The sequence below is a fragment of the Salvelinus namaycush genome, unplaced genomic scaffold, assembly GCF_016432855.1.
Source record: "Salvelinus namaycush isolate Seneca unplaced genomic scaffold, SaNama_1.0 Scaffold451, whole genome shotgun sequence".
In the NCBI taxonomy this organism is placed as follows: Eukaryota; Metazoa; Chordata; class Actinopteri; order Salmoniformes; family Salmonidae; genus Salvelinus; species Salvelinus namaycush.
Genome location: NW_024061144.1, coordinates 57,793 through 72,277, shown reverse-complemented (window position 1 = coordinate 72,277; position 14,485 = coordinate 57,793). Strand labels below are relative to the sequence as shown.

At 41.3% G+C, this 14,485-nt stretch overlaps 1 protein-coding gene across 1 annotated transcript; it reads left to right on the top strand.

Moving 5' to 3' along the window:
* The first annotated feature begins 426 nt into the window (after window positions 1–426).
* Window positions 427–3,318, top strand: LOC120041367 (iroquois-class homeodomain protein IRX-5-like). Its single transcript, XM_038986312.1, has 3 exons — window positions 427–669; window positions 1,693–2,098; window positions 2,612–3,318. The coding sequence occupies exons 1-3, from the start codon at window positions 427–429 to the stop codon at window positions 3,316–3,318; spliced, it is 1,356 nt and encodes a 451-aa protein (XP_038842240.1).
* Window positions 3,319–14,485: the final 11,167 nt, after the last annotated feature.

Below are 14,485 nucleotides of genomic sequence, written 5' to 3'. Positions count from 1 at the left end.
TAAGCTTGCCTTTTCCTTCGATGACTACACCCCGATAGGAGGAGCGTGAAGAACGTAGTAGGCGTCAGAATCCTCAATTTCCAACTTAGCATCTTGGCAGGACATTTTCCCAAGCAAAGCCCCCATCCGAAGGCAAAAAACTTCTTCTGCACGGCATGAGACAGAGTGAGCAAGTGAGAGAGAGAGATAGGAAAAATAGAGCGTAGCAAGCAAACACAACCGACAGTTGAAGCTGACTATCAGCAACTAAAAATCTATATCTAAGTCTATGTATTTGTTTATATTTTTGCTTTTTACCACAATCATTTAGAGGGGAACAGACAGCGGTCTGTTGATACGAGACTCCTATGACTGAAATCGGACAGTGCATGAGAAAATAAAGAGGAAAAGTGCGCAAGTAAGTTGCTTACTTTCGGGGCTTTCACCATGGCGTATCCTCAGGGCTATTTGTACCAGCCATCCGCTTCGTTGGCGCTGTATTCATGCCCAGCGTACAGCACCAGCGTTATATCGGGACCCAGGACCGAAGAACTTGGTAGATCCTCATCTGGCTCTGCTTTTGCTCCCTATGCCGGAACTACCGCGTTCACCAGCGCTTCGCCCGGGTACAACTCCCATCTCCCGTACAGTGCGGAGGCGGGAGCGGCCGCCACATTCGCTTCATACGTGGTGAGTGAGAGAGCATAGAATCGAAATTGCCGAGTGGAAAAACATGTGGAAAATCTTATATTGTATTGTTGGTAGGCCTATGTGTAGAATTTTAGCATGGTGTAAATGAGGCAAATCTATTTCTGGTTTAGCGTGCGTCTGTATTTTGTTGATGACTCTTTTACATTTGGGTAAGTTAGTTGTAAATAGGCCCATCCATTTTGATGCAAAGACGAACATGCAAAATAACTAATTAGGCTAATTTGCATGTTATTGTTCTTTGGATAAATGCATTTTTTTCTGTAAATAATGAGCATTGAAATAGGTCGTTGTGTTGAATCAGTTTGCATACAATAACAAACAGCAAGCTCCCCACCTCGGTAGAACACATTATATTCGATAGTTATTTGTTGGATAAGGTCTTTATTAGTCTATGCGAAAATACAAACTCGTTTATTTAGGGCTACTCGGTTGTTTTTATGGGTATTGACCAAATGTTCGTTAACTTGGGAACACAGATCCTAATATTTAACATGTTCTAAATCTGAATGTGAGTTGAGCACGCAGTTATAAGCAAATGAAACCAGGTATTCAGGCCAGCTGAAAAATGGTGGGAAATAATGATAGTAAAATCCTGTCTTGGTAAAATTATGACAAGAGAAGACATGGTAGGCCTGTTACGCATGATCTTAAGGCTTCATCTAATTTGTAAATGAGGTTGCTTTCACTACGCATAGATTACTTTGTAGTGGCTACAGAGTCAGCAAGACAGGCGCATCTTGAATACAAAAACGCACAAAGAAAAATAAAGTTGAGACAATGTCCATCTGTGTAAAATGTAAAAAGTGCATTGGTGACGCATCTGATGCTTGATTTCTTGTAACCAACCTAAACGTCAGAGGTGTGTATGTGTATGTGTGTGTGTTTGTGCGTGTTTTTTATGCTGCCTTGTTATTGTTTGAAACTTATTTTGTAATGTTTTAATTGTTATGAGTCGTTAAAATTATCTGAAAAGCATTTTCTTTTCGACGGCTTTGTTTTCAGAGTTCTCCCTATGACCACACGACGGGCATGGCTGGGTCTATAGGATATCACCCCTACGCTGCTCCCCTGGGTTCATACCCCTACGGTGACCCGGCATACCGAAAAAACGCGACCCGGGATGCCACCGCCACTCTCAAAGCCTGGTTGAACGAGCACCGTAAGAACCCCTACCCCACCAAGGGGGAGAAGATCATGCTGGCCATCATCACCAAAATGACCCTCACCCAAGTTTCCACCTGGTTCGCCAACGCCAGGAGGAGGCTAAAGAAGGAGAACAAGATGACCTGGACTCCCCGAAACCGGAGCGAGGACGAGGAGGAAGACGAGAACATCGATCTGGAAAAGAATGACGACGACGAGCCTAGCAAGCCGACAGACAAGGGAGACTCGACAGACACAGAGTCAGGTCTGTAGAAAAATCATAATTTTTTTATCGCAGTCGTTTCCACTCAAGGCGCAAAATGAATTGCTGGTTAATGGTGGTATATTATTTATAATGGGACAATTGCTTTAAATAATAATCACCTTGAACTCCCCTCATTTGACTTATCATGTGCTGAAAATTGCTGGTGACGTAAAGTGTTTAGCATTCGATTTATCTTTAACTGCATAATAAGGCGGGTTGCAGCTGGTGGACTGGGCTGTGTATCGCCTAATGATAATTATTACGATTAAAACACAATCATTAATATCACAGTTTTCAGTAGCTGTATGCCTAGTTGTTTGCAGGCCTATTATTTATTAGCCTACTTATTATGATAACTAGGCCGATTACTATGGTAATTAGCATATGCACAAATATGAACACATGAGTGCATGAATTAGGGGCCTATAACATATTGGTAGCCTATCTGTATCTTATGTCAATGTTATACATCTTTTTCACAGTAACTTAACTCTTGTTTCTCTCTCACTGCAGATCATAAATTGCTGAACCCGGGGGACATAGTGTGCGACAGATTTAAAGAGGAGAATCATGGCAAAGAAACGGATCCCCTTCTGAGCGACTCGGAATTAAAAGACCAGGGGGATCGGACAGAGTTACTGCCCGAGTCTGCTAAACCCACCACCTCGTCTCCATCCGCCGTGCCTCGGGGAGGAACCGTGCTCGTTGCGCAAGACAAGCCGTCAGAAATGGGCCATGCGCCGGGCACGGTAAACAGCAACGTGACGTCTGTTATTCACTCCTCCCCATCGGCCCCTAAACCCAAACTCTGGTCCCTGGCTGAGATCGCAACGTCCTCAGACAGGTGTAAGAGCAGCAGCGACGGGCCGCAGGGCCATGGGATGGGTCACAGCACAGTGATCACCACCAATGCAGCGTCACCATCACGGTCCTCCTCACAGTGCCCCCTCCCAAACAGCACAGTCCTATCCAGGCCTATCTACTACACGTCCCCTTTTTACCCGGGCTACACGAACTATGGCAGCTTTGGACATCTTCACAGTCACAGCAATCACGGCTCGGGCACGGGCTCCACCGCACATTTCAATGGATTAAACCAGACTGTGTTAAATAGAGCAGAAGCTTTGGTAAGAGAAAGCCAGAAAGGCAGAGGCCAAACGCAGGTAGATCTTTGTAAAGACTCCCCTTATGAACTAAAGAAAGGTATGTCAAACATTTAATACCTTGATCCCTTTCAAAAATCCATCGGACTTTTATTTATTATTTGTGGTTGCATTACAAAAAATAAGAAAAATAATAATGATAAAGGAAAATTCTGAGAACAGTTATTTTCTGAGTAAATGCTTATCTTCAAATCTTAGTTTCTGATTGGTTAATCCTAAAGATGTAACAAGAATGGTCTTCATCGCTGCAGCCGCCTGAGTCTATTTGTATTAAAGACTAATATGTATATTTAATGTAGCATTTTTGTATTTAAAATGGACAATACACTATCTTTGAAGTAAATTATGAGAAAAAAAATACACGTGTGCAGCGATTATTCTGGGGGGAGCGGGAGGGGGAGGCAACTGTTATTATCAAATGTGTCAGAAGGGCTTGAAAGAGAAACACATTATGGAAAATGAAAGAGCTATTTATCGATGGGATTGTGTTCTTTTACCCCGTGACAGGTGTATCAATTACATTTTCGATACAAAAAGAGCACTTCAACTTTATACAACATGAGAACATGTCGAAATTTCTCAAATTCTCGAGTGAAAAACATATAGGCCTACAGCCTTTTAGGTCTACCCAAATATTTACATTTTGGTGGGGTTTGGCCAAAGATATTGGCAAGAGTTTACTGAATATATGTATATTTCTGGCTCTATGTTTCCTATTCCTTTCTACATGTGCAGTAGGAGGATATGTATGAAGGTGAATATGATAACAACGGCGTAACTGGAGGCCCAGTCGTTTAACCCAATTACTTTCCAACCGCAACATGTTATAAGCAAAGCAATCAGGTGGCGAACTCCAGTAATGAGTTCGATTTTATGCCAAATTTAGAGCTCATTACTATTTCCAAGGCGTGGCAAAGCTGTTAAAAGGACGCAACCATGCATTTATGGCTTCAGAGCACACTGGCTAGTTATATCATTAATGTTGGAGCCTCCTTAATGACGCGTTGGATGTGAAACACTCATGGTTAGGTTTGGAGAGAAGGAGGATAGCAAGACTAGCATGTCATGCACACAGTAAAGGCCACATAGTTTCCAGGGTTTCATCGGTTTTGTCAGTAACCGAGCCTCTCACTGTCCTCAAGGCTCAAACTCTTCCTTCCCACTTCCGCAGGTAGGTGTCACACTTGCTCCTAATTTCAGGGGTCTCATTCTTAATCCGTCACGGAAAGCCGTCCCTGATCGAATGGCCTAGTTAAAATGGACCAGACTGGAAGGCGGAGAGAGAGAGAGAGAGAGAGCCACTTGAAATGGTCACAGTTATTACATGTTTACTATAACAATACTGCCAAATGGGAAAACCTTAATATTACAATGTATTAACATGGGACAAACCATTTCCTTTCCGGAAATACAATACCGTGGTGGATTTTTGAGAGAGAAAAAAATGTTAATGTGGCCTAATCTTTGAAATTTTGATTAAGGCTGATTTGTAAGATGAGACAAATGGTGTCTTGATTTGGCACAGATATTGGGAAAGGATTTGAAAACAAATCTGTTAATTATTATCGAATTATTATTATATTATCACAGCTAGTAATATTTGTTTTATCAGGTGCCAATTTAGTTTTGTTTTATAATCAGTAGTGAACCTTTAGTGTTTCTAGTATCATTATAATCAGTTGATCAACACGGGAGTACATTAGCTCATGTCTTCATGGAATTACTCCCAACATTTCATATATATTCCTGTTTCTATTTCTAAACAACTCAATCTTTGTCTTGATTATTTCTATTGGAAAAATATTGAAATAGGCCTACGTTTAATAATTTAGAATAATCTCAAGTAATAATAATAATAATAATAACAGTAATAATAGTAATAATAATAATAACAGTAATAACAGTAATAATAGTAATAATAATAATAACAGTAATAATAGTAATAATAATAATAACAGTAATAACAGTAATAATGAACTAGTGAAGTGGGCCAGCTTGCTCTTGTTTACTGCCTTTCATTAATCTCTATAGTTTACTTTCCGCACTCGAGTTGAAGCCTCCCCTGGGCTTTATATAATTCCCTTAGCCCTAATGTCCTCTATTCCGAGTCACACGGGCGAGCGACTGGGGCTTCTATTTTAATCTCCCAGAGTATGTGTGCTGCCTGGCCCAGTGATTGCAACACATCATCCGGCTAAATAGCATAATTATGTTTTTCTTTGCTGATCCCTCCAGGAATTGAAGTGTTCGATGCAATGTCCCCTAAGAGGACATCATCGTTTTTATTTGAAATAGGCTTTTTAAATTGAAGAATTTATTTTTCAAAGGGCCAATATATACAATTTCAGAGACGTAAATCATCTATATTCAGCTTAGGTAAATATTGTATAGTTTAGAATCGTTTATGTGTAACATTTAAAGCGGTGACACAAATACCCGAGCATTCTGTTAATGCAATTTACACCGCTCTCTATGATTCGAGGAATATGAGGCAAATGTTTGGAAAATGATCATTTATACTGCTAAATTGGATCTTGAGACGGACATTGCATAGCCCATGGGCACGGAGTAATAAAACATGCTTGTCATGTTTGTCTTCTGCACTGTCGAAATAGCCCAAACGATTTGACCACATTTGTGAAATATCGTTTTGAGACGGAGTTGTTGTTTTGTTGTTCCAGAGATGTGCTGCTATTTAGTAATTGTCCTCCACGCAGTTTGTTATTCAAATCACGTCTAGAGGGACAGAGAAACAGGGCCTCTGTGGAGACTCATTCAACATATTGAGTATGTAAAAAAATACACATTATTATAATTATATATATTTATTGAAATAAATTATTATTATTATTATTAGGCCTATTATTATTATTATTATTAGCAACTGCGGCCAAAGACAATAAAACCAATATATTTCATCCATAAAAAAGACTTTCCACAATCTTAGTTTGAAAAAGTTGACACTGCTTTTTAGCGTTGTAATGCGATCGTGCTACCGAGAGTGAGACCACTGGATCTGTCCGAAACCATTGTCAGTCCTGAATGCATAGAATAGGGGAACTCTGCAATGATCTAGCGCAACTTTGTTCAACTTCTTTCTCCCTCCCGTCTCTCTTCCAGTTGAACGACTCGCTGGCTCATTGTTGGGAAGCGATGCATGGATACAATGTGAGAATGCCAAGTGACGTTGAAACAGTTCCCATGTGTGAAGGAGGAAAAAAACATAACGAACCCAATTGACGGAAAAGAATAACCGATATATATTTTCGCTTTTGTCGGGATAGAGGAAATATTGACATTTCATCAATGCATTTACGTCTACATTAGTTTAAATCTGTAGGTCTGGAGGAGGACAATATTGAACTGTTAGACTAATAAAATAGGATCGAAATCTGCATACATGTGTTACAGTTGAGAAAAATTGATGTCTTAGGTCATTTCGATTTTCAAAATCGAAAACCCTTTTTGTCAATGCATGAATGAAACAAATAAAACATGCCTTTATGGTTAATTATATTCAAGACGTATAGACAAATTGCATTTTAAAACGTTTTTCCCAAATCGAATTGAAACTTCAAGTGTAGGCTATCGCTAGGTGTATTCACTAAACATAACGTTGCCTTTGCACAGAAACTGACAAGAAAAAAACGTATATTAATTTGGTGCATACAACCTGGGTGAGAATATAAATTCTTGCAACAAAAATGCAAACGATCTTAAACATGAATCCCTAAATACCTGGTATGCACCCACACCTTAGCGTTGAAGCATAGCCATCTAGGCAGGTTCGCTACATAAGCCCTAAAATAAGACATTTATACATATTTTTAGTATCTGTACCATCATACTCTACTGGGAAACGTTACACTGTGAGTGAAAATAGTGTATTGAATAATCACAATTTGGTAACTGTGTTTTTGTAAATCAATATTTGTATTTTATTTTACGTATTTGTATATGCATGTAGGCCCAAACAAGCAAGGCACATATGCCACATTCAACATTCATAAGCATCTCCACCCATCATGCACCCAGTCTCCGGTGGTAGGAAAACTTCGGTGATATCAAGAGAAGACAGCCTAATCGTGTTCCAGTAATATTGCACATTGACGATAAATATGCAAATCATTGGTCTGTAAAGGAGCGTTTTAAGGGGGAGGGGGAGGGGGGGGGCCAGTTGTAGGCCTACTAACTTTCATGATTTTGAAATGAGATCTTCATGGAAAAAAATAAGCCTAGGCCTAAAGGCTACTGCGAGTTCAGTCTTTCAATCGGCTTCAAAACAGGCATTGATTGCAATGTCACACATTTTCTGTACTTGAAAATCTCATAGGAACATAATTAGCATACACAAATTGCATTATGGGACATTTTCTTGATTTTAAATCATTGTTTTTACCTGTATGGTGATATAAAGTTTCAAGTGTAAATGGAAGGTTTTGTCAGGTTTCCTGTAAGGTGGAATATATTGCACAACTACAAAATGCATGATTGATTGTCTCAGTGTGAGGATATCTAGGGGTCCCACAAACCATGTCACCAAAAACCAGAACCTGCTGATAAAGAAATTCCCAATTGTCCTTAAAAATTAACCCAAATGAAAAAAAATGTCTAGGCCTACATGATCCAACACATCTGCCATGACTGCAGTAGAGTAGACTAGAGTCAAATTCCGCTCCAAGTGTAAAGAGACACCCTTCTATTTGACCTGCCCACAGCCCACTTTATTCGGGACAACATCTGTGACAACCAAACAGTTGCCAAAAACACAACCGTTTGTTTTCTTCTTCTACTCCTTGAAGTGAACAATATGTCACGTAATTTTCCCGCTAGTTGGTATAAGAAAAAAGGGGAGAGCGAAAAGGAGTCTGTCTGGCTTTTTGCAGGAAAGCAAAATATCGGTTGGGAATGGAGCTATTGTGAGTGTAGGCTACCAAAAAGCAATATCGAAGCATTTTGTCTCTCAGAAAATAATGTCTGATCAGCTCACCCGTCAACAGACGTCATCCCCCAAACGCTGTCAAACAAAGCTGAAGTGGAATGGTCTTTCAGCTTTCAGAGGGTCTCTCTGGGAATACCGCCTTCTACTTATTTAATCATCATATCCCCGAGAGCTCAAGCATCTTCATTAATTATGGGCGCAAAAAATTCAGCCGAGCTGTTTCTGTGTAGGACGTGAGCGAGGCGTTAGCTCTGTTTTGGCGCGCATGGGAGTCGTGACCGCTCGGGATAACATTTTCACAAATTACCCACATTTTCCCCCTAAAAACCGAATCGGTGTCAAGGCTCATCTGACGTGTGGCGTTTCGGTTGGCTTAGAATATCTTCAGTGCAAAGAACAAGCAGAAGAGGTAAACTGAATGTTTTGATATATTTGCCACTTCTAAACCGTTCATATTGGATGAACTTTTTATAGGCCGGAGCACATCGTAAACCGACCCAGATGAAGTGGCAGTGGGGTGGGTGATTTACCACTATTAACCCCCACTCTACCCTCAACCTCACGGACTGTTTTTCTATTTTCCATGGAGCTCTCGGGGGAGAGATTACACATGTAATTTTCAGCTGTCTGATGTTTTAAGTAAACCCCCCATACATAAATAAAACAGTTCTATGAAGAAAAAACATTAACGAAGAATGATGAACTGTGAGGTGGTAGGCTACTTCTATAGGAGACTTAAGCATGATCTGGATTTATACGTGTTCTATCAGCAAATAATTATAATGCACATGGTTACACAACAATATGGTGGGTGAATGTAAGAAGGGTCAGGGGTTCACTTCAAAAATGAAGAATTTGCGTATTTATGGGGTGTAAACTTCAGACCACATAAACCACAAGAATTACCTTGTTAACGCCAAGGCAGATTTTAATGTAAAATCTGCAAAACTCATTTTTGACGTCTAATGATTTTTAAATAACCTTTGTTTCACCTTTGCGATATTATTTACAGCCTGCACTATCCTGTAGGTCTGACAACTCCGTTGTGTTGGAGCAAGTTGTTAAAGTTATAATTTGGTAAGGAATATATAAACTAGGGGGAAAATCAATTAGACATTTTTTAAATAAAAATAATTTGTCGACTATTTATTTAAAACTTAAAACATACAAATACAAAAGGAAATTAGGCCTACTATAAAATTAATATGCAAATGTATTATATATTTATTTTGTATCATTCATTTTTATCATCTATTTTTATTATCATTATACAATTAATTCAGTAATTACTTTTTGAAATGTTTAAATTACTTAATTTTTTTCTACAAAAACACACTTCATACCCCCTAACATCTCAAGCCACTGACAACACTTTGACTCTCGTAATTCCTGCCTATTGAGTGGTCTATTCTGACAGCAGTGTGGTCTGAGCTCCTGACCCTGTGACTGGAGAGGGCCCCTGTTCAGTGGCCCTGTAAGGGCTCACTGGTGGTGCATGCTGGGGGCCCCTGCCCTGCCCTGGAGGAGGTGGCATAGGCTCTGGTTACTGGGTACCTGCACAAACACACACTAACACACACACACACGCACGCACGCTACAAGGCAGAAGGGAAGTATTGTGGCCAGCTCCTCAGCTATGCACTGATCACAGAGCAGTGAATAAAGCAGTACAGTCTGGAGGAGCAGAGGAGACACCAGCACACACAGATCTTGGCTCATCTGGTCTTCCCTGTGTGAGTGTGTAACCAGGACCCTCCCGGTGGTTACAGGCCTGGATGTATCAACCACTGAACTTTGTCATCCTGCTGGCTACTTTTAGTGACACACCACAGCCACAGGATGGGCCTTTAGCTCTCTACCTTCCTTCCAACAGGTTCAGCCCAACCTCACTTTCAATTCGTGCATATATGTACATAATGTATTTCAGAAGATTTTGTGCAGATTTGATATAGCAGTAGGGTTTGGAACAGCGGAGGGTTGCATACCTAGTAGTTGTATCGGCAAATAGAATTTTGGAAGATACCTGGTAATTCTATTTTAATGAACAAAACAGCTATGTCTAAAAAACACACACAAAAAACACTTGGGGATATATCAGTTATTTCAAGCACCTTTTCAAAAGGAAATCCTAATCACAAGTCTAACAATGGTAAATAAAACCACGAGGAAACACCTTTAAAGCAACACAGCAGCTCTTATACAGATAAGACCCAATATTATTACATTATTAATGGCTCTGATGAAGATTGATGAAGTGTTTTCTTTCAGTGACTTCAGAGGGTCCAGGAAAGGGGGGATGAGAAGGAGGAGGGGTGGAGGGTACCGCGCTGCCTGACTGTTTATTTACATTTGCCCTTTTTAAATGATCCCTTTCTGTCCAACATCTGGTCCACATTACCTCACAGATATCTGTCCTAATGACCACTCCGTCTGATGCCTCTCTCCTCTCTCATACATACGCGCACGCACGCACGCACGCACACACAAACACACACACACACACACACACACACACACACACACACACACACACACACACACACACACACACACACACAAACACACACACACACACACACACACACACACACACACACACACACACACACACCTGGGAGACTTTACCCTCCTCTCTCACACCACCATCTTGCACATAACTCCTCTCTCTTTCCTTCTTGCCCTTTTTGTTGTGCTCCAAGTCAGCCATTTTCTCTGGTGTGCATCCCAAATTGTACCCTATTCTCTGGTCAATAGTAGTGCACTATTTTAGGGAATAGGGTGTCATTTTGGATGCAGCCCCTGGATTTGGTGTAGCCTGACGGATGCAAATGGCCACTTACTTAATTGGATCAGTTCCCAAGATGGAGATAAACTGGTGGTGCTTTTTGCCAAGTTATTTTCAGCTGCGTTCAGTTCAGTGGTGTGTGTAGAGAACGCTAATGAGGAGGAGAGAGGAGAGGAGACACGGCAGCATAGCTGTCCTCAGTCAGAACTCTGAACCAGACTTCTTCCCTGAAACACAATGAGGAGATGGGGACGCAGGTCCCCTTGTGTGACACCACGCTCTACATTCCAATTAAGAAGAGTGCCCGTCGATGATGCAACACAGGAGCTGTCCAATCAAACGACAGAACACGGAGCACACCAATCTGAGACTGCCTGCTCTTTCAGGAACAGGTAGTGGATATTGTCATTCAACAGATAAATTAGTCTGGGAATGAAATTGAAATTCAAACGGTGCCTATCACGGACAAAAAAAGGAAAAGGAAATCCGTTTCATTCCATCCTGTCTGTGTCTGCTCGTGTTGCGCTCGCTTGATACCTGAGTGCTTCAGACATTAGCAGATGATTATTGATGCAAACATGGATGCCGTCATAACAGTGCTGCTGTGTTGCCTCCCCAAAATCAAGTGGTGGCTGTGTGCCAGAGGGGGAGAGAGAGTTGGCTGAGGTTCCCTAATTAACAGGGTGGTCTACAGCCTGGCCCAATAGGTAATCTCATCAGAGCAGGGCTTTATACAGATAAAGACCACCCTCCTCTCATCTCCCTCCCTCCCTCCTTGTGTCCCCTCTCCCTACTCACAGCCCCCACCCCAAGGACTCCCTCTCTCCCCTCCCTCCCCAAACCTCCAACCACGCCACAGTCAAAGTCGCTAATACCTGGAACAAGCAAACATGGCTAGCAACATACCAGGGCTCAAATAAATCGATTGACCTCATTTTCAATAACAGTGCTGTTTCCAGACAAATGGATGATTTGTTGGCCCCATATAAAACGGCCATCTGGATGGAGTGTACAATACAATACATGTACAGTGCAGTAGGTACCAGACCTGGGTTCAAATACTATTTTAAATATTTTAATAACTTTTGAGCATTTGCTTTGGCCTGCCTGGATTGGCAGGTAGGCAAGGTTTGCAATTTTCAGATTTTTCAATTGGTTCCATTGTAACAGGCAAGCGCAATCAAACCGGTTTTAGGTATGTAAAATTACTTCAAATACTATTTGAACCCTGGTCTGGTAGCTATGCATCACCCGGCAGCACAGCTGGCACAGGCTGAAGCTAGGAGGTTACAGTTAGCATCATCCCTGCCTTAGCATCTGGCTGAAGCTAAAATAAACCAATACCGGTGAGGAGATTATGCACTAACTGAATTTTGCACATTCTGGTCTCAATCATATTAGGCCATAATCCCAATCAATCTTGACACTATTCTGATCCAATCCAAGCCAGCCCTGCATCCTTCATATACATAATGTGTATTTTATTCAGTTATCAAGTCACTTTGTAGCTCTGACCCCTTTTGTCTGAGAAATATATAGAAAAAATGATTCCAAAACAAATCCCTGACAGAGCTTCAGCTGTAGTCAAAGTCCTCGTCCCACACACAGTCCTTTTGTTTTGGGGGGCTGAGATTGGTGGCATCGTGGTTCACACTAGCTGCACAGCCTGCACTTGAGGTTTTTAGAGACATCTGATTTATTAGCTTGTCAAGGGAAGCATTGTTCAAGAAGGCAATCAAAAAGCACTTACCTAGCTGAACTAAAATTACTGCTTTTTCACTGGCTAATTTGTGTAACTCCCGTGGAGGGGGCTGGGTAAAGAGTTTGATGAGGCATAAAATTATGATTAATGAATTTATTGCCCCACTGCTCATCAAACTGTTGTAGTTTATACTTCTCCCTTTTTCCTCTTTCATGCCGATGGTGTCAGGGAGACCGGAGCGACTGAGAGAGAGGGACAAGAGAGGGATGGTTTAGTGCTGGCCCTGGTCGCCCCCCCAGTCCTTAACCTGTGTGACCTGACAGGTATGTGAATGTAACTGGGACAATGCCAGCAGACTGGGAGCACAAAGGACAGTTTAATAGGAGGTTAAACTGGAAACAGGAGTAAACCTGCTGCAAGGGAACATGCTCTCAACTTTCAGGCTCTGATCACTTTGTGGGAAAAGCCAGCAGTAACCAGATCCAACAACGCCACCCCTCCACCCTCTCTCTCTCTCCCTATTTCTTTCTCTGTAACCCCTCCCCGCTTTAGCCCTCGAAAGAAGAAAAAACCAGTGAGTGAGCAACAAAACCAGCAAATAATTAATTAAAAATCAACATGAACACAAACTATTGAGGAAACAATCACCTTTTTGTGAATTGAATGAGGCTAGCGTAGGAATAAGCCATTATTGTGTTCACACACACACACACACACACACACACACACACACACACACACACACACACACACACACACACACACACACACACACACACACACACACACACACACACACACACACACACACACACACACAATGGTGGGTGTAGGGGGGGTAGCAGGGGTAGAAGAGTGGTCGCCATGGGGTCAAAATCACTTCTGCATATTTGCTAAATAAGCCCCCGTCTATCCCCCTGTACCTCCTCCATACACCCCTCTCTCATAACTCCAAGGCAATACATCCCTCTGTCTCTCAGTTCGACATTGTATAGATGTTTACACTTGATTACTCCACATGCCTTTCTCCCCTCTTGCTCTTTGGGCAATTGTGCTTGATTAAGTCCTCACTTGTTCACCATCGCCGGGAACACTAAAGAATGCATTGTTTCTATGCACTGCAGATCCTCCCTTGGAGCTTTCGCAGATATCCCCCGATAGGCCTGTTTCTGCATTCACAGATTCATTAGGTTGGTCTCTTAAATACATCAAAGGGCTTCCATTCACACAATAAACTGATAAAAGCAATTATGATCCAATGCTGTATGGTATCTAGATCGCATGGGATGTAGCATTAGATAATGAGCAGGCTTGATGACATAAGAATTCTGCGAAAGCTCTCTCTCTTTCTAGAATACATATTCTACTTGCATGCAAGGTTTTCCTTAACAGTATACTATGAATTATCATAACAGTGATGGATGAAGTATAGCAGTATATTGTGCAGGAAATCCATATTACAGTAAAATTTAATTCTTTCTTATGATTGACATAAACTCCTCACAATAGTCAGAGGCCTACTCAACATAGTTATGCTTAAAATATGTTCAACATTAAACGTTAACACTTACATTCCTTTAAATATTAATATCCTTCATGCACTCCGTCATTCCCTTTGACAGTGGTTGAAGAAGGGATAGGCGGGGCTGTATGATTGTGATAATCTCATTTACTGAGATGCATGGAGGAGATGAAATAGATTTGTCAAAAGGAGAAATTAAAATTCTCTCTGCAGCACTGAGTGCCTGATATTCTCTCTCTCTCTCTCTCTCTCTCTCTCTCTCTCTCTCTCTCT